This window comes from Apium graveolens, unplaced genomic scaffold (assembly GCF_009905375.1).
Source record: "Apium graveolens cultivar Ventura unplaced genomic scaffold, ASM990537v1 ctg5789, whole genome shotgun sequence".
In the NCBI taxonomy this organism is placed as follows: domain Eukaryota; kingdom Viridiplantae; phylum Streptophyta; class Magnoliopsida; order Apiales; family Apiaceae; genus Apium; species Apium graveolens.
Window position 1 is genome coordinate 22863 of NW_027419102.1, and position 19289 is coordinate 42151.

The following is a 19289-nucleotide window of genomic DNA, read 5'->3' on the forward strand; positions in this document are numbered from 1 at the left end:
TTAGATTAATAAATGTCCATGGAATATGAAATGTAAATTTATATCTCTAAGTACGTGACTTAGAAATGAGATTATGAGAATAATATTGATATTCCTAAAGGTCCCTAGTCAAGTATTATTGTTAAGGGACAACAATAAATACATTAATACTAGTGTGTTTGTTGACTGATGATCACATCTCATTGATCATAGGTATTGTGATACTAAAGTCAAAACACAGGCACATGTATTATATACATGGTGTTGGATTGACCCGTTGTGAGATACTACATGTTTATAGGGTCATAAGTTAATCTCACAGTGATAATGATGTATTGGTACTTAGACCTGAAGTCATTATATTTCTATACAAAAATTAATACACTTTGATACTATTGAAAGTTATCCTGGACCGGGTAATAATAAAAGTAGAGATTGGGTATATTATGAATCGTATGAGAAATATGAATGATCTAGATGGGAATTAACCCTCCTATATTAAGGAGTGATATTTTGGCCTCTTGATTGAGTAAGACTATAAAATGCATGGTCGTTCTCAAATACTGATTTGTTTAATAGTTCACCCATTGATCAAGGAAACAAGGATTAAACGTTAATAAAGGATGACACAATGCATGCCTCGAGTTTGATCTATAATATAAGGTTAAAGGGATTATATTACATTGTACATTATTCACGAAAAGGTTTAATTGAATCACCAATTATTATTATTATTACCTGGGTAGTAATGATGTATTACTAGATGCCACTTTTGTTTATAATTTTATTATTAGAAAATAAAATCAATGCCAACGTAATAATAAACTACAGGGTCACACACAAAGAATGTTTAAAACGGAGTGTTATTTAAATTATTAATTTAAATATTTATTATTATTAATTTGAATTTAATTATTAAATTAATTAAGTGGGACTTGATTAATTATATATATATATATATTATAATTCGAATTTAATAGTAATAAAAAAACCCGAAATTAGAATGGGTTATTTAGAAGCCTATTAGGTTTAGTGTTAAGCCGTATTATCTCTCTTCCCTATATATACATTATGATGTATAGTTTTAGGGTTAGTGGTGATATTTCATTTTTAAGAAAAACCCTAGCAGCTCTACGTTTTAGAGAGGCTAGAGAAAGAGAGAGAGAGAGAGAGAGAAAGAGAGAGAGAGAGAGAGAGAGAGAGAGAGAGAGAGAGAGAGAGAGAAAGAGGCAATCTAATCGGTTAGTACCGGCTCCGATGATCGTTGGACGATTGTACATTCGTGTGGATATCTTTGGAGAGCAGATCTTTGCAAGAAGGGATGCTGTGATTCATCAAGATCAGGCATTCCATTACTATCATACGGAAAGCTTTATTAAGGTATATGATCATATTCTCCTTAATTATTCACTCACTATACATAGATCTTGCGGGAGGAATTCATTTTTTTTGTTTTATGGAGATTTTCCGTTGCGTTTTGTGCTCGAATCCCTTACAGTTTCCCCATCCTCTGGCTTTGCCAACATAGGAGGATTTTCCAATTATTCTTTGATCTTCTGAAAGGCCTCCTCACATTCCGAGGTCCATACGAAGTCCTTTCCCATCCCTTTAATAGCCTTAAATAATTTATTGCATCTGTTTGAAGATTTTGAAATAAATCAATTTAGTGTCGCAATCCTTCCCGTTAGGATCTGTACCTGCTTAACGCTGGTGGGAGATTTTATGTCTAGCAGAGCTTTGATTTTTGTGGGATTTGCCTCAATTTCTCGGTGGTTTATCATGAACCACAAGAATTTCCTCGATTCCACACCAAACACATATTTTTTAGGATTCAATTTCATCCTATACTTCCTCAGAATGTGGAACATTTCAGCCAGGTGTGCCACATGATCTTCATCATCTTTGGATTTTACCAGCATGTCATCTATGTATACCTCCATTATTTTCCGTTTCTGCCTTTTAAACATCTTGTTCACCAACCTTTGGTAGGTAGCCCCAGAGTTGATAAGACCCAATAACATTCCGATATAGCAATATAGACCCCAGTCTGTGATGAATGAAGTGTGCTCTTTGTCAGGTTCATGCATGGGGATTTGATTGTAACCAAAGTATGCATCCATGAAACTTAGAAAAGCATAACCAGCTATGGCATAATCCAACTGATCAATTTTTGGCAAAGGGAAACTATCTTTTGGGCAGGCTTTGTTAAGATAAGTGAAATCCACGCAAGTTCTCCATTTCCCATTGGTTTTTTTCACCAACACCGGATTTGCCAACCTTTCTGGGTAAAAAGATTCCCTGATCAAACCTACTTTCAAGAGCCTATCAACTTCCTATGCCAAAGCTATGGCCCTTTCTCCACTTATTTCCCTGCATTTTTACCGAACCTCTTTGTGTTTGGAGTCGATATTCAATTGATGGCACATGAATTTTGGATCAATCCCAACCATATCCGAGTGGCTCCATGCAAGTACATCAAGATTTTACAAAAGAAATTTTGAAATTCCTTCTTTTAGCCTCAGGTTTAATTGAGAGCCAATCTTCAAAACCCTGGTTGGATCCTTCTCATCGATTTAGATCTCAATTGTATCTTCAACTGGCCCCATTTTTTCATGGGCAATGGAATTCGTGGATCCAAATCAAGCTGGTTGTGATCTTCGTTACTTTGTTTAGAAGGTGTGTCCTCTGGAGGAGGAGCATCAACTTCTTCGTAGATCTTTCTGAAAGAAGCGCCCTGTGTCACAGGAGCATCAACTTCTTTTGAAGTTTTTGGTGTTAAGGGCGCGCCCTCAAGATGTGGGGTATCCACCTTGTACATAACTTGCTCTAAATTTTGCAAAACGTCAGCTCTTCCTTCGAGCCGTTCTCCATTGAAACTTCCTTGGATTATGTTATTGTTTGGGAGCTTTTCTTCTTCCAAAATTTCAATCCTGAGAGCATCTTCTAAGAATAATGTTGCTGAAGGTAACTTGGTAGAATATTCATCTGCTTGTTCAATATAGTAGTGGACACGAATCTCCTCGATTGGTTGCTTGATCATTCCCTCTGCTTCGTCATCGGAGAGATCTCCGACTTGGACATCCTTTTTTTAAAAACCCCTCATTGCTTGTCTGTAACATTCCCGGGAGTCACATTGAGAACTTTTATGCTGCCAACCCTATTTGGGGTTGCGAACTTAATTGTCAGGTGATGAATCGAAGTGATGACCCTCATTTCCCTGAGAAATGGTCGTCCTAGCAACACATTATGGGATGATTCCTGATTTAAGACCTTAAAATCGAGCATCTTTATTACGGAGATAGGACTTTCACCCAGAGTACATGGCAATCAAATTGATCCCATGACTCTAACTCCTTCGCCAGAAAAACCATAGACCCAAGAATCCTCCACTGACATGTCTCGATCAGGCAAACCCATTTTCTTATAAGTGTTGTAGTAAAGGATATTTGTTGAGCTTCCATTATCCATGAAGGCTCTGTAGACGTTCTTAGTTCCGATTTGGGGAGAAATGACCAGAGCATCATTGTGAGGGTGATGTACCCACCTAGCATCTGCCTCTCTGAAGGTGATATCCATTGATTCTCCCTTAAATACTTTTGGTGGTCGATTTTCCACCCTGTGAATGTCAGTCAATGGCATGAACTAGGCTTCCTTTGCATATCTTGCCAAGGCTCTATTACTGCATTCCATTTTAGGGTCTCTTCTAAATATTGCTCAGATGCTGCCATCCCTGGCAAATTTGTTCTCCTCTAAAGTCTCATTGTTAGATCCACGAGGAGCATAACCTCCTTCCTCTTTTGCTTTGTCAGAACCAATATTGTGCTTCCTTACTTCTTTAACAACCTATTCGCCAAGATAACCCTCTTTTATCAGAGCCTCAATTTCATCTTTTAGCTGTCGACATTCATGAGCGTTGTGCCCGGACGATTTATGGAACTCGCAAAACTTCTTTTTGTCCTTACTTTTCCAGGACAACAGAGCCTCTAGCTTCCTGAAAAGTCCCTTATTCTTATTCACTTCAAAGATGTGCTCAATCAAGGAGGCCAAAGGGGTATATCCACTAGTTCTGCTGTCATAACTTGAGGGGGACTCCATTCCCTTCGCATGGTTGTGGCTTTCACCCGATTTGGGCTTCGACTATCTCTTCGATATCTAGGGCTCGGGGATATGTCCCTCTTTCTTTCCTTACCTCTCTGGATTGCTTGCATGGTCGTGAGAACCTCCGCCAAAGATTGTTCCACAGCTTTAAATCATTTTGCTAAGGCCAAGACATCTTCCATAGTAGCCGGATCCTTCCAGTGTTTCCAAAAATATGAACCAACTCTCAATCCTGCTATCAAGACACTTTTCAAAGCTTCATTCGAAGCCCCTCTTACACCGGTAGATTCGGCGTTGTGATTACATAGGGCAAGTAAGATGGTTAAAATTACCTATGAATCATGCGTAACAATTATACATGAACCTATGCTAGCATGGCAAGTTCTAAACCTCTATATTCACTGTCGCTTCAATAGAGATTAACAAACTATCTTATAAGTTTGCGACACTCATAAGACGAATACGCACAACCAATACTTGGATATCATACAATCACCACATACTTAGGCATCAAAATAATTAACTATAGAAATCCATAAGTAAATCAATTAGAACCCCACGATAACGATTAGTTCATAACCGAACTCATCATCACCATGAGTTCCAATGAAAGCATGGTAAATAAACTAAGATAAACTAGGTCTGAAATAACTGAATAAATATAACAAAGTACGTTAACAAGAGTATTAAGTTCAAACAACAAAGAAAACAAGCATTCAAGATTACAACTTAAGCAAAGAACCACAAGTAAAAACTAGATCTTCTTCTCCTTCGTTGTATTGTGCTATTAAGTCTTCTTGCTGCTCTCTCCATGCTCTTCTCTCTCAAAAACGTCTTTTTATTGGTATTTAGAGGCTTTTGGATGACCTGGGCTTTCAAATGCTCAAAATTCAAGTAGAAACAGGATTCTGAGAAAATGACCTAGCGCGGCCGCCCCCAAATCCAGCACGGTCGCCCTGAAGTTCTGCCAAACCAGCGCAGCCGCTCCCAAGTGTAGCGCGGCCGCCCTGAGCTTCTGGAAAAGCTGGATTTTTCTGCTTTCTTTGACTTCAATTGCTAGTTTCTTTCGCGCAATCGACCAAGGCTCCATCCTAACACCCTTTTACATAAAAACAAGTAAAAACTATTCTTCTTCCAAATATGCCCTGAAATGCAAAACACTACGAAAACACATCAAAAACACAAATAACTTGTGTATAAAACACCAATTCAAGCCTTTACGAAGCATTCGAAGTGGATATAAATACCACTTATCACACCCCCAAACTTGAATCGATGTTTGTCCTCAAGCATAACAGACTCAAAAATAAGAAATAAAAATGCATGAATGCAACTAACATGAATGCAATGATCCCCTCAGGATAACTAAACCAACCAATAAGTAACATCTCAATGAATGCAATTATTCGCACAAAGTTCAATCAAATCCCATAAATCAACTCATGAGCCAAAAACGTGCGTGTGTGCAAGTGCTGAACATATATACTCTCGAAACTAGATCAATAATCATAACTCACCTCTCTTCAAGACAATCACAAGGTTATAAACAGAATAAATGATAAAGACAAAATGAATGACAACACTTCATTTTTATCAGAGTTATACAAGGACTCATGCTTTTATTGCTAACACAAAATAAAAAAACATATATGCTTATTTGATCGTGCAATGAGCGAGGTCCACAAAAGACTTATGCAATAATACCCATGTAGCGAGCGTTAGGTTAGTGGATCCCAGACTATAAAAGCCTTAGGTCACTAGGCACAAAGTCCCCTAGAACTTAATAACTCGGGTATTAAAGAGCGCACTCGTGATCAATTATACATAACACATATTTTTTTTCTTTTTTTTCTTATTTTTTTCACAATTTCGGAACGAGTGTGTTTCGCTCCATCTCACTCAACCCTAGACTACTCATATAAATATGAGCCGGCTACTAGCCATTTGACACCTAACCATAACTAGCATTAATAGCCAATGTTTTTCTCCTAAGTAAAAAATCCATGTTATTTCGTCACTAAGAGAATAACATGAATTCTAGATATAATCAAGTGATTAAACCTCGACAAACAAACAAGTCATGATCATGATCTAGCACTCAAGCAACCTATAAGACTTAGTGAAAATTTTCTTGTTTTTAGCATGCAAATCAATTCGTTAGGACTTAACATTCCTCTATACGACATCACTACACTCGAATCAATATCACAAATTAATCGGAAAAGCAACCTAACGGATCATGATTTAATGCCAATGCACTTATGTAACATATTAACATGATAACAAATACGCAAAACAAAAACAACAAAAACATATAACTATATGACAAATATGCAAACTATATGAACTAAACTATCATGAATATGCTTCTATATGGAATCACACACAAATATTCCTTAACTACCACCCCCAAACTTAAAAATTTCACTGTCCTCAATGAAGTTAATAAAAAGGAATCAAGGCATACCTACTCGGAAGCCGAATGATCATCACCCTCCGCGGGTGGAGTGTCAGGAGGTGGGTATACAAAATCCTCTCCAAAAACTGGCCACTATATGCCAACCCCCGTGGCTCGAAAAGCTGTACCCAATGCCTGAGTAAGATCCTGCGCAAACCTGCTATGTGACTCATACATCGCATCCATCCGCCTCGTCAAACTCCTATACTGCATCGAGCCTAAACCAGCACTATCCTCTGTCTCCTGTTGCTGCTACTGCGAAGAACTAGCCCCACCCATATGATGTCTCCACATTGTTCTATGTGCCTGATTCGAACCACCAGCATACGTCTGATTGGCTGGCTGGCCACCCGAAAAATGATCATAGGTGTTCCCAAGTCCTTTCTCGCCAGCCTTCCCACCATACCACTCCTGCATGCTCAAAATCATAGAACTATCGATAAGGGTGCCCGGTAACTGAAGCTGCTCGTGTGCGGGCCAATGAACACCCACCGTAACATAAAACTTATTCATAATCGAGGCATAGGGAATAGACTCCGTAGTGCTTCCACGCAAAAATCTCAAAAGACCCTGTTGAATAACAGAACTGAGATCTACATAATCTCCCTGCAAAATCCCCCATAATAACTTTGCACGATCCACAGTCACATCATGCACATGAGAAGAAGGCATGATATTCGCACAAATAAAAGCATTCCAAGCACGAGCAAACCTGTTCATGCATGAAGCGTAGAAATTGAGATACTCGTTTGATCCCCTCTTGAACTTCCAATGTGTCTGCAGGATACACAGTGTAACCGCAATTATATCCAAATCAAAGTCATCCCCCGTCCTATTAACCCACTCCTCCTGAGTAGGCTGTCTCTCCGGTTGGTTGATAACCCTGCGAATAGCCTCCAGGATGTAGTCCTCCGTCAACCCACGCACCACCGAATACCCATTCTTATCAGCTTTTGCGTTCACATAGAACTCGCGAACGATACTCATAGGCACAACCATGGGTGCCTCACAAAACGAAACCCATCCCATCAGCAAGATCATCTCGAGAAGCTTACCATCCTTACCCGAAGGTAGGAAACCCCTATCCTTTGCTATATGCTTAGTCAACAACCTTGCGTACTCCGCTTCAGCCTCCGGAGTAACAAATTATGGCCTCGTACCCCCAACACTCGAAGAATCGGTAGTGGCTGGATTAGTGTTGTTGCTCACTTGAGTGCGGGCTCTCTTTGGAACCATTGGAATTGATAAAGTGAGATAAGAGAGGTGTGTAGAGAGATTTAGGGTTTGACAGAATAAAAGTAAGGTGGAGAGGGATGTATGTAGGTGTATTTATATATAGAGAATTAGAATTAGGGTTAAAATAGAAGTGTGATATGATTGTGGGTTTAGTGGGTATATGGGTAGAGTTTAAAATTGATTAGGAATAGGAATTAGGGTAATGGAAGGAGTAAAATTCGGATGGGGTCTAGTATTTGTTTTGAATTTTGAATTTTCTATTTTTTTTCTTCTTCAGGGGTTCAGCGCGGCCGCCCCGCATGGGAGCGCGGGCACGCCGCATTTCTACTATTTCAGCGCGGCCGCCCCGCTTCCCAGCGCGGGCGCGCCGTGCTCCTGAAAAAAATCCCCTATTTTTTTCTGATTTTTTGATTGTTTTGTGTTTTCTTCTGGTTTTTCTTCCTTCTATCTTCTTTTCTTTCCTATTAATATACAATAAGCTTGGGTTGCCTCCCAAGAAGCGCTTGGTTTACGTCGCTAGCTTGACGTAGAATTCCGAGATCAAGTTGACAATAAAACGACACTAACCACCTCATGTTTTGCTGTATCTGCATAGTAATGCTTCAAATGCTGTCCATTTACCTTGAATACTTGGCCTGGATCATTCTCAAAAATTTCCACCGCTCCATATGGAAACACAGTTTTGACAAAAAACGGCCCTGACCATCTTGACTTCAACTTCCCAGGAAAAAGACGGAGACGCGAGTTGAACAAAAGAACTTATTGCCCCAACATAAATGATTTGAGCACTAGACCCCTATCGTGCCACCTCTTAACTTTCTCCTTGTACATTTTTTTTTCTCATATGCTTGAAGTCGGAACTCGTCGAGTTCATTTAATTGAAGCATCCTTTTCTTACCAGCTATAGTCAGATCAAGGTTCAGTTTCTTCAAAGCCTAATACGCCTTGTGCTCTAGCTCCACAGGTAAATGACATCCTTTACCATAAACCAACTGAAACGGTGACATGCCTAGCGGAGTTTTGAATGCTGTTCGAGATGCCCAAACAGCTTCATCCAGCTTAAAAGACCAATCCTTTCTCGATGGACATACAACTTTCTCTAGAATACGCTTGATCTCTCTCTTAGGCACCTCAGCTTGACCATTAGTCTGAGGATGGTAGGCTGCAGTAATGCGATGATTCATATTATATCTCTACATCATAGCAGTGAACTTGCAATTGCAGAAATGCGATCCCTCGTCATTGATTATGACTCTTGGAGTCCCAAATCTTGTGAATATCTGCTTGTGAAGAAAATTGAGCACTACCTTACCATCATTCGTCGGCAAAGCTTTGACTTCCACCCATTTTGAGACATAATCTACTGCCAACAAAATATACTGATTGTTGCACGATGAGACAAATGGCCCCATGAAGTCAATTCCCCAAACATCGAAGACCTCAACCTCGAGAAGCATATTAAGAGGAATCTCATCCTTCTTTGACATATTACCAACACGCTGGCAGCGATCACAATTCAAAATGAACTGATGCGCATCCTTAAACAATATAGGCTAAAAGAATCATATTTGAAGGATACGAGTTGTTGTCTTTTCTCCATCATAGTGGCCTCCATAAACAGTTGAATGGAAGTCTCGCAAGATACCCTCCGTCTTGCTGTACGAAATACATCTCCTGATAATTTGGTCAGCTCCTTGCCGAAACAAAAATGGCTCGTCCCACATTTACCACTTCACTTCATGAAAAACTTCTTCTTTTGAGCATAAGTTAAGTCCGGGGGTATAATGTTGCTCACAAGATAGTTCACATCTGCGAACAACAGTTCTTCTTCTTGTACCCTAAACAACTGCTCATCGGAAAAAGACTCATTTATCAATGTCTTATCATATGAAGTTGTACTTGGATCTTCTAAACGAGAGAGATGATCAACAACTTGATTCTCAGTACCTTTTCTATCCTTGATCTCCAGTTCAAACTCCTAAAGTAAAAGAACCCATCGAATCAATCTAGGCTTCAAATCCTTTTTCGAGATGAGATAGCGAATCGCAGCGTGATCAGTGAAGACTGTCACCTTTGTCCCAAGCAAAGAAGATTTAAACTTCTCAAAACCATAGACAATGGCCAATAGCTCTTTCTCAGTTATGGTGTAATTTAGTTGAGCACAATTGAGGATCTTACTAGCATAATAGACCACATAAAATACATTGTTCATCCTTTTTCCAAGAATCGCTCCAACTGCATAGTCACTCGCATCGCACATTTCAAAAGGCTCATTCCAATCAGATGCAGTTATGACAGGTGCCGTGATCAAGCTCTTGTTTAAGCTCTCAAAAGCAACTAGACACTCATGATCAAACTTGAAAGGGACATCTTTCTCTAATAGATTACACAATGGTTTAGAGATTTTAGAGAAATCCTTGATGAACCACCGATAGAAACCCGCATGACCAAGAAAACTGTGGATTCCCTTAATAGATATTGGTGGAGGAAGGTTTTCAATAACCCCCACCTTGGCCTTTTCTACCTCCAGACCTTTACTAGAGACCTTGTGCCCAAGAATGATGCCCTGTTACACCATAAAGTGACATTTCTCCCAGTTGAGAACAAGATTGGTCTTGTTATTCCCAAGAAACTAACAATGAGATTTACAGAAGGGGGTTGAATGTAAATCTCAAAACTTTTGCAAGTTTTGAGCAGTTTCAAAGGCTATGTGTTTTGATGAACAAGTGTGTGTGAATTGCTTTGAGCTGGTGCAGACAGATATATATTCAAACACAAATGTAAAGAACACAAAAGACTTAAAAACTTTTCTGGTGGATTTGTTGTTCCACCAGAGATGTGTTATTTCAGAAAATCTGTGATTCAAGAAATTGATCACAGCTGCTTCCTAGTACAAACTAGATGATTTTCTCTCAATGTTTTTCTTAACAGCTCTGGAAAATTCACACTCTAATTACTAGCTGCAACTTGGTTTATATATCACCAAGTTTATAAGTGAAGACAAAAATATAAAATATAATTGAAAAGATTCTTCACATGTTTCTTCTTCATTTCTCTATCCAATGCAATCTAGGATAATCTGTGAATCTTTGAATACTTCCTTGTTTGCACCAGAATGTAAATGCTGCATTTTCTTGATTCCTCCAAGAGGCTGCCACATTCCAATTGTCTCTGTCAACCCATGTGGCTCTGTCAGCTTATGAATTGTCACTGTCAACTGCTATTGAACTTAGCATCCGTTGAAGCTTTCATCCGTTGATGGCTTTATCCGTTGATGCATTAGCAGTTGAAGCTTTATTCGTTGATGCACTCATCCGTTGATGGATGTTATCCGTTGAAGCTTTAGAGACATCCATTGAAGCTTTGTTTCTTATCCGTTGAAGGCCTTTAACTTATCAGTTGATACTACTTCACTTATACAAAATTACAAGGCATGAAATATTTACAGTTAGCCCTCCTATTTGCATATCCACTAGTAGTCAACATGACTTATAATTTCCCACAATATCTAAGAATCATAACTTGAATACATAAACTGAAATGTGCTACAATACTAAACTTATTTCTAAGTAAAGCTACTCCATCAACGGATAGCCAGAATGGTCTTATCCGTTGAGGCTACAGACACTGGATTCCTACTTAAGTGTTTTGTTTAACTTATCATCAAACTAATACACATATTCCTAATAATCTCCCCCTATTTATGTCTACTAGAATTGTAGGCATAAATTTGGGTTTAACTCGATGATAACAAAACACTTTAACAAATATATGAATTGAAATCAAGTAGAAATTCAAAAGTGCTGCAAAAGTGTATGTACTGAGATAGAATTGAAGGATTACATTGTTTCCAAGGATGCTCCTTTAGGCTGAGCAGATTATTTTCTTTTCCTTTGATCCCTTGTTTTATTCCCTAGCCTCCTGTCATTTTTCTCTACTTGGAGTTGGAGTTGTCTGTAGAATTCAGCTTCATCTTCTTCACTGATGTCCAACTTAGATTGCATGTCCTTGAGAGTTTCATTACTGGCAATTTTAAGCTGGTCTTCAAGTCTGAAGAATCTTCTGAAACCTTTATTGTCTCTGAACTCCATCATCCAATGAGGTGATTTATGAATTGTAATTCCATGCTCAGGGATGAGTAATATTCTAGGCAAGGAATTGGGCTCCCACCAAGTTTTCCTTATGCTGGCAATCTTGTTGAGAATCTCAGTTTTGGCAGTCCTGGTAAAGCCAGAATCCCTTTTTATAGCTGAGTAGACTCTAATCAAGGTAGAATAGCCTTCATCCAGAATTCTGTAAAGGGGTCAAGTCCTTTCCCCATTTCCTTTGTACTTGAACACTAATCTTTCTGGTAGTTGTCTGTAGGCATCTATTCCCCTTACTTCCTCCAGCTCATCCAGGAAGAGTTCAATGTCTGTCCGTTCCTTTATGTCACAAATGTGAACATAATCATCCTTTGAGTCTTGTGGCTTAGGCTTAGGTTTCTGAGTGAATTTTCTTGAGGTTAGGGGAGGTGTTGATTTGGTTTCTTTTCTGTTTCTTTGGTGGCGGAGAAGTATTTAAGAAGATGGGAAATTTGATGGTGTCCCAATCAATGGGTTCCTCCTTAGGAATGATTATTTCACCATGGATATTTAAATAGGGATCAGGCACAATGGGTTCAGGAATAGAAGGTAGTGGTTTAGATTTAGATTGGGTTTCTTCAGTGTCATCTCCACTCTTCCTTTTTGCAGTGGCCTTCTTTTTGTTCCCTTTCTGCCATTCCTTTCTTTCCTCTACATTCTCACCTACCACATTCCCCATATCCACATTTTTGCTTTCAATCTTGTTTTCTTCACTCTTGTTTTCAATCTTCTCCCTTTCTTCAGTCTGACTTGACTCTAGTTGTTTTTCAAGCTTTGCTTGTGCTCTTTTATCAGCCTTCAGCTTTTTAGCTTCTTCCTTTAACCTCATGGTTTCTTCCCTCTTGGCTTTAGAGAATTTGGGATGTCCTTGCATCACATAGATACTCTTTCCCTCTCTATAAATGATAGCCATATTTATTCTTTCCACTACATCATTGGTCTCTTTGTGCTTTATGATGCTGCCACCCAAAACTTTGTCTTCATCAGGTTTTGGAAGAGGAAAATCTACTTCTTTTGACTGACTAAAGTTTAGAGGGTTCTTTGTAGAGTCCCTGTTGAGTCTAGTGGATGGCTTGAGTACCATGGGTTTCAAATTCCTCAAGGAAGTCTTTCCAACCTTATTCCTTCTTACTGGCTTGTGATCCATAATGATTGGCTCAACCTTTGTGCTATGTTTCACAGATAATGATTTTGAAGTTGTAGAGCCAAACACTTGTTGTATCCTTTCATCAATTTTTCTCTTCTGCTCCTTCACCTTCATCTCAGCTGCTGCTAGCTGGATTAGATCAATTCCATCAAACTTTCCTTTGATTTGAAGTGTTGGAGAAGTAGTGATGGCAGGAACTAGCACTTTGGATATTTGGATGTTTGTAGATGGCTCTCCTTCCCCTTCCCCTTTATTCTCCCCCTTTTTGTTATCATCAAGGAGAGGGGTCAAGCCTTGTGCTTTTTCAGCTGCATGAGTAGACTTGTTTGAGACTGTTGATTCTGAAGAATGGTGACCACAGAGTTTTTAATGACTTGAACTCTGTCTTCCAACTTGGCCAGCCTCTTTTCAGCATCTGATTCTCTTCTCAATCTCAGTAACAAGTCTTGCATGGTACCATAGGGCATGACTGAATCCAGCTTCTCAGAATTGTAGGACTTCAAGTCAGCTATATCCTTCTTGAGTTCATCCACACTCAGATTCTGTCTTAGTTGCTATAACTTAATGAGATGTAGAGAATCTAGGTGGGCTTGAAGAATAGCCTTGGTACCAGCATCTAAAGTTTCCTGAAGGGCCTTTTGAATAGCCATAATCTATTTGACCAAGGATACACTGAACTGTCCTGGTGTAGATTCCTTAGTCAAGGCCCATTCAGGCAAATTTGGAACTGAACTAGGGCCTGCATTTCCCCCTAAGTTCATGCTTCCATCAAATGAGACAGAGTCATCATCATTAAAATTTACTCCAAATTCTTCAGATGGCTCACCAGCTTGAGAAGGCATCCTATTGACAGCAACTTTATACCTTTGTAGAGATTCTGAAGTGTGTACTAGGTTCAAAGTCTGTTCTGCCTCCACATTGCCCTGAGCAGCCAACAGTTGATAGGCTGACACAGGATGAGTAAAAGTGTCAGCATCCAAGGAAATGGTATCAATTACAGCTTTGTAATGTTGCTAAAATTGTCTTTCCTTTTCAGCATCATCCACAGTCATTGACTCACTAGCAATGGCTGGATCCACCCTTATACCTTCTGTACCTGCTTTTCTCTCAATTTCTCTATATTCTTGCATCAGGGGCTCCCCCTGGCTCACACACCTCACACCCTCACCCTCACCTACTAAGGTGGCACTTCTCTCACTTTCTTTTGCCATGCTGGAAGAAATAGCATGCATATTTAGACTCTCAAGCTCTCCTTTTGCCTGGGAGCAACCCAGCCTCTCACTCAAATTTTCACTCCCTTCCCTCAATCCTAGAAGTGATTGTATAGTAACCATGTCTTCTACACTTGGAATTGATTCAGTTATTTGTGTAAAGACTACAACGAATAGGGAGTATCTGTTGAAGTGGGAACTGATGGTATCAACGGATAACTGTTGTTAAGCTTATCCGTCGAAGAACAACCACTTGTCAACGGATGAGAAATATCCGTTGAAGAAGGAAAAGAAGTAGAAATTGAAAGTGACATAATTGTTGAATATGTGTGGATTGATTTTAATTTAGGGGACACAGATTCTTCAACCAAATCTGAAAGAATTGGCTGATGATCCAACAAAACATCTAAAAGATGATGATCACCAGTATTTGAGTGGGGCTCCTCCCTGAGTTGTAAAGAGTGAGAATCAGGAATTGATGTGAATATCATGTCCACATCCAGAGATGGTGATGGAGAATTTGGTGATTGATGTGTGTCAATTTTGAGAGAATGGGGCTGTGACTCCACATTTGTTGGAGTCACATCAAGCTGAATTTGAGAAGGCATAGATTCAGGTGGGTGTATCTGTGCAGTGTGTGCACCCTGTGTGGAAACTAAGGTTTTAACCTTCTTTCTTCTTGTAAATGCTTTTACAGGTGAATGTGTGGCTTCAGTGTCCCTCCCTCTTTTGTTCTGTGTCCCTGGTTGGGGACTATTTTCAATAGCTGCACCCTTTTGGGAGGATGCAACTAGGGATGAGTTTGAATCCTTTTCAACCACCACAGTCTTTTGAGAAACTGTGGTTTGGCTAGCTGAGGTACCACTCACCTCTCATACCTTATCCTGGGGGGTTTCTTGATGTTCACCCCCCCTTCACCACTCATACCCTGTTCACTCCCCTCAGGGTTTATGGTAGTTGTTACAACTGTTGTCATTTGTGAAACAATAGAGGTGGCTTTCTTTGACTTTGTTCTTGAAACTTTAGGTTTGGTGGCTTTGGAAGGAATATGTTGGGACAAAGACACAGATTCCATGTCCACACTTGAAGGCAAAGAAATAATGGGGTTGGAAGTAGTAGGAGTTGAAGAAGTATTTACCTCACTTACCTGAGGTGCATTCATTATTGGCAAATATACCAATGGCACCTGATTGTTGAGGTTAATTCTCAAAAGGTCCGCAAGAACCCTTTTCTCTTGTGCCCAGCATTTGAGTTTGTTACTCTCATTGGTTATGACCAATCCTTTAGCAACATGGTTAGCCAATAACATAAAGAATCTAGCATAGTAGATGTTATGAGGTCTATTAGCTTTGTTACCTAACCTGGAACCTAATTCTAGCATTACATAGTTGCTAAAATTAAAGTACCTATTAGAAACTAGCATATAGAGCATATTAACAAGAGATGAAGTTATGGCATCAAAATTACTAATTTTCCCTGAGAAAACCTTGATAAAGGCATCACAAAGAAAACTCCATTCTTTCCTAAGGCCTTTTCTTCTAATGCTCCCTAAACTAGCAGAATCAAAAGAATAGCCTATGGAATCTAACATACCAGATACATCATTATCAGTGTGTGGTGTCATGGCATTGTTCTCAGGTAGCTTAAAACAAGACTGTATATCATCACAGTTAATACAGTAATCCTTACCTTTGAGAGAGAAAGTGATGGTCATATCTGTGGGATTGAACTCTGCAATTGTCCAAATCTCCTCAATTACCTCATAGTAAATAGTTGGGGCTTCCAGCATTGCATAGCTTAGTTTGCAGTTTTTGATGAAGTCCATCATCTTGTGATAATCTGAGTGGGCTTCATTCTTTTCCACCAAAGCTACGAAATTGTTCTTCTCATATACAAATCCAGACTGGGACATTATCTTTACTACTGGTGCCATTGTAGTGAGTAGAGGTTGCAGAGAAAAGTTGGGAGTTTTGGGAGAGAAAGAGAGTAAAAGCTTTTAAAAGATTGCAAGAAAGCGTAAAGTGAAAATAAGAATTCAAAAGGCTTTTATACTTTCTCGAATTAAAACGTAAGAAGAATAATTAAATAATACTTTTAAGTAAATTACAGCTGTTTGAGAATAAAGAAAACTGTATGTATTCTAAAAACTGCCTTTAATATAAATACATACAACTGTGTATATATATATATATGTATCAACGGTTAAGTAAAAGAATCAACGGTTGTGACTTACTTAAAACAACTGATGTGACACTTCAACGGATGAGGTAAATAATTATCCGTTGAAGATTAACACAGATTTATCCGTTGAAGGAAAAAATTACCAGAAATGTATTTGTCTTTCAACGGATAATGAACATCCGTTGATAGAACAATTTTGGCTTTCAACGGATAGGGAATATCCGTTGATAGAATAATCTTTACTAAAAGCCAACTTTGTTCTTGCAGCAAATTCATTTCAGGATTCAATACAGATTATAATAAGGACATGAATTTATGAATAATTAAGCATACCTAGCTCACTTACTAATCTTGTGAATGTTGATTCATCAAGTGGCTTGGTAAATATGTCAACAATCTGCTTTTCACTTGGAACAAAATGAAGTTCCACTGTACCATTCATCACATGTTCCCTTATGAAGTGGTACTTGATGTCAATGTGCTTGGTTCTTGAGTGCTGCATTGGATTTTCAGTAATGGCAATCGCACTTGTGTTGTTACAGAATATTGGAATTTTGTCAACAGTTATCCCATAGTCAGATAGTTGATTCCTCATCCACAGTATTTGTGCACAGCAACTACCAGCAGCAATGTACTCAGCTTCAGCTGTTGATGTAGAAACAGAATTTTGATTCTTGCTGAACCATGACACAAGCTTATTCCCTAGAAATTGACAGGTGCCAGTTGTACTTTTCCTGTCTATTTTGCAACCTGCATAATCTGCATCTGAGTAGCCAATTAGATCAAAACCAGACTCTCTAGGATTCCAAATTCCTAGATTTGGAGTCCCTTTGAGATATTTGAAGATTCTTTTAATAGCCACTAAGTGAGATTCTTTAGGGTCAGCTTGAAATCTAGCACAGAGACATGTAGAAAACATTATATCAGGTCTACTAGCTGTTAAATATAGAAGTGAGCCAACCATGCCTCTATAACTTGTAATATCCACATACTTTTCAGCCTTGTTTAATTCAAGTTTGGTGGCAGTGGCCATGGGAGTTTTTGCAGATGAACAATTTATTAAGTCAAACTTCTTTAAAAGATCATAAATATATTTGGTTTGACTATGAAAATTCCACCACTAACTTGTTTAACTTGTAAACCAAGAAAATAAGTTAGCTCTCCCATCATGCTCATTTCATATTTACTTTGCATTAACTTAGCAAACTTTTTACAAAGCTTATCATCTGTAGAACCAAATATAATATCATCTACATAGATTTGAACAAGTATTGTAGAGCCATTAACATTTCTAAAGAAAAGAGTTTTGTCAACAGTACCTCTTGTGAAGTGATTATCTAGAATTTTTTTTGACAAAGTCTCATACCAGGCTCTAGGTGCTTGCTTTAGTCCATAGAGTGCTTTCAACAGATAATACACATAGTCTGGAAAATTTGGATCTTCAAATCCTGGAGGTTGGCTTACATAAACTTCTTCCTCCAATTCTCCATTCAAAAATGCACTCTTGACATCCATTTGATAGACTTTGAAATTGGCATGGGCTGCATATGCTAGAAAGATTCTGATGGCTTCAAGTCTTGCAACTGGAGCAAATATCTCATCAAAATTTATTCCTTCTTGTTGAGAGTAGCCCTTGGCAACCAATCTGGCTTTATTCCTTATGACAATGCCATTTTTATCCATCTTGTTTCTGAATACCCATTTTGTATCAATAGAGCTCTTGTTCTTTGGCTTAGGTACCAGCTTCCATACCTTGTTCCTCTCAAATTGGTTTAGCTCCTCTTGCATTGCTAAAATCCAATCTGGATCCAATAGAGCTTCTTCCACTCTCTTAGGTTCCTCCTGTGATAGAAAACTACTATATAGACATTCATCTTGAGTAGCCCTTCTAGTTTGTACTTTAGATGTAGCATCACCAATGATCAATTCAAAATGGTGATTCTTGGTCCATTTCCTTTGAGGTGGTAGATTAGCTCTAGATGAGGTTGCCTCAGTATTGTCATGATGTGAGATAGAGTGTTGATTGGTTGAAACTCCCCCTGAGTTACTGATCCTTTGAAAGGAACTGGGAGTTCTATCAACTGATGAGGTAAATTGATTATCCGTTGATAGACTATGATCAACGGATGCTTCATTATGTACTACAACAGATGATGCACTTTGTCTTTCAACGGATGCTGAATTATGACTTTCAACTGATGCAGCATTTTGTGCATTATCCAAAGGCAAATTTTGAATTCTTTTCGAGGTGCCTTCTCCATCATTCTCATCTTCACTATCATCACAATATATCTCAATATTATCAAATTTGAGTCCTTCATGATGTCTCTCATCTGTTAGTCCATCAATCTTTTTATCATCAAACACAATATGCACAGATTCCATGACAATGTTGGTTATTAGATTGTAGACCCTATATGATTTTCCAGCAGAATAACCAACAAATATTCCTTCATCAGCCTTTGCATCAAACTTCCCTTTGTGATCAGGTTGATTCCTTAGAATGTAGCATTTGCAACCAAAGACATGAAGAAAGTTTAAAGTTGGTTTTCTTCTCTTGAACAATTGATAGGGAGTCATGCCTTTTGCCTGATTGATTAGAGAAATATTTTGAGTGTAACATGCACAGTTAACAGCCTCAGGCCAAAAGTATGTTGGGAGTTTTGACTCTTCAAGCATAGTTCTTGCAGCTTCAATTAGTGATCTGTTCTTCCTTTCCACCACACCATTTTGTTGTGGAGTCCTTGGAGCTGAGAACTCATGCATGATCCCATTTTCTTCACAGAACAACCTCATGGTAGAATTCCTGAACTCAGTTCCATTGTCACTCCTGATATTCCTTACTTTGAAATCTG

General features: G+C 38.7%; 1 protein-coding gene across 1 annotated transcript; it reads right to left on the bottom strand.

Annotated features, from left to right (window-relative positions):
• Nucleotides 1-1637: 1637 nt before the first annotated feature.
• On the bottom strand, nucleotides 1638-3555 carry LOC141702841 (uncharacterized). The gene is made up of 3 exons (XM_074506454.1): nucleotides 3331-3555; nucleotides 2529-3061; nucleotides 1638-2277 (listed from the first exon to the last, which is right to left on the bottom strand). The coding sequence occupies exons 1-3, from the start codon at nucleotides 3553-3555 to the stop codon at nucleotides 1638-1640; spliced, it is 1398 nt and encodes a 465-aa protein (XP_074362555.1).
• Between the last annotated feature and the right edge of the window lie 15734 nt (nucleotides 3556-19289).

Excerpts from the sequence above, each read along its gene's own strand:
- LOC141702841 (XM_074506454.1), bottom strand. The coding sequence starts at position 3,555 with ATGGATATCACCTTCAGAGAGGCAGATGCTAGGTGGGTACATCACCCT. Across the intron at positions 3,062-3,330 it reads ATGGTTTTTCTGGCGAAGGA|GATGTCCAAGTCGGAGATCT; the intron begins GTTAGAGTCATG and ends TTTTAAAAAAAG. Across the intron at positions 2,278-2,528 it reads ATGAGAAGGATCCAACCAGG|GGAATCTTTTTACCCAGAAA; the intron begins GTTTTGAAGATT and ends AGGTTTGATCAG.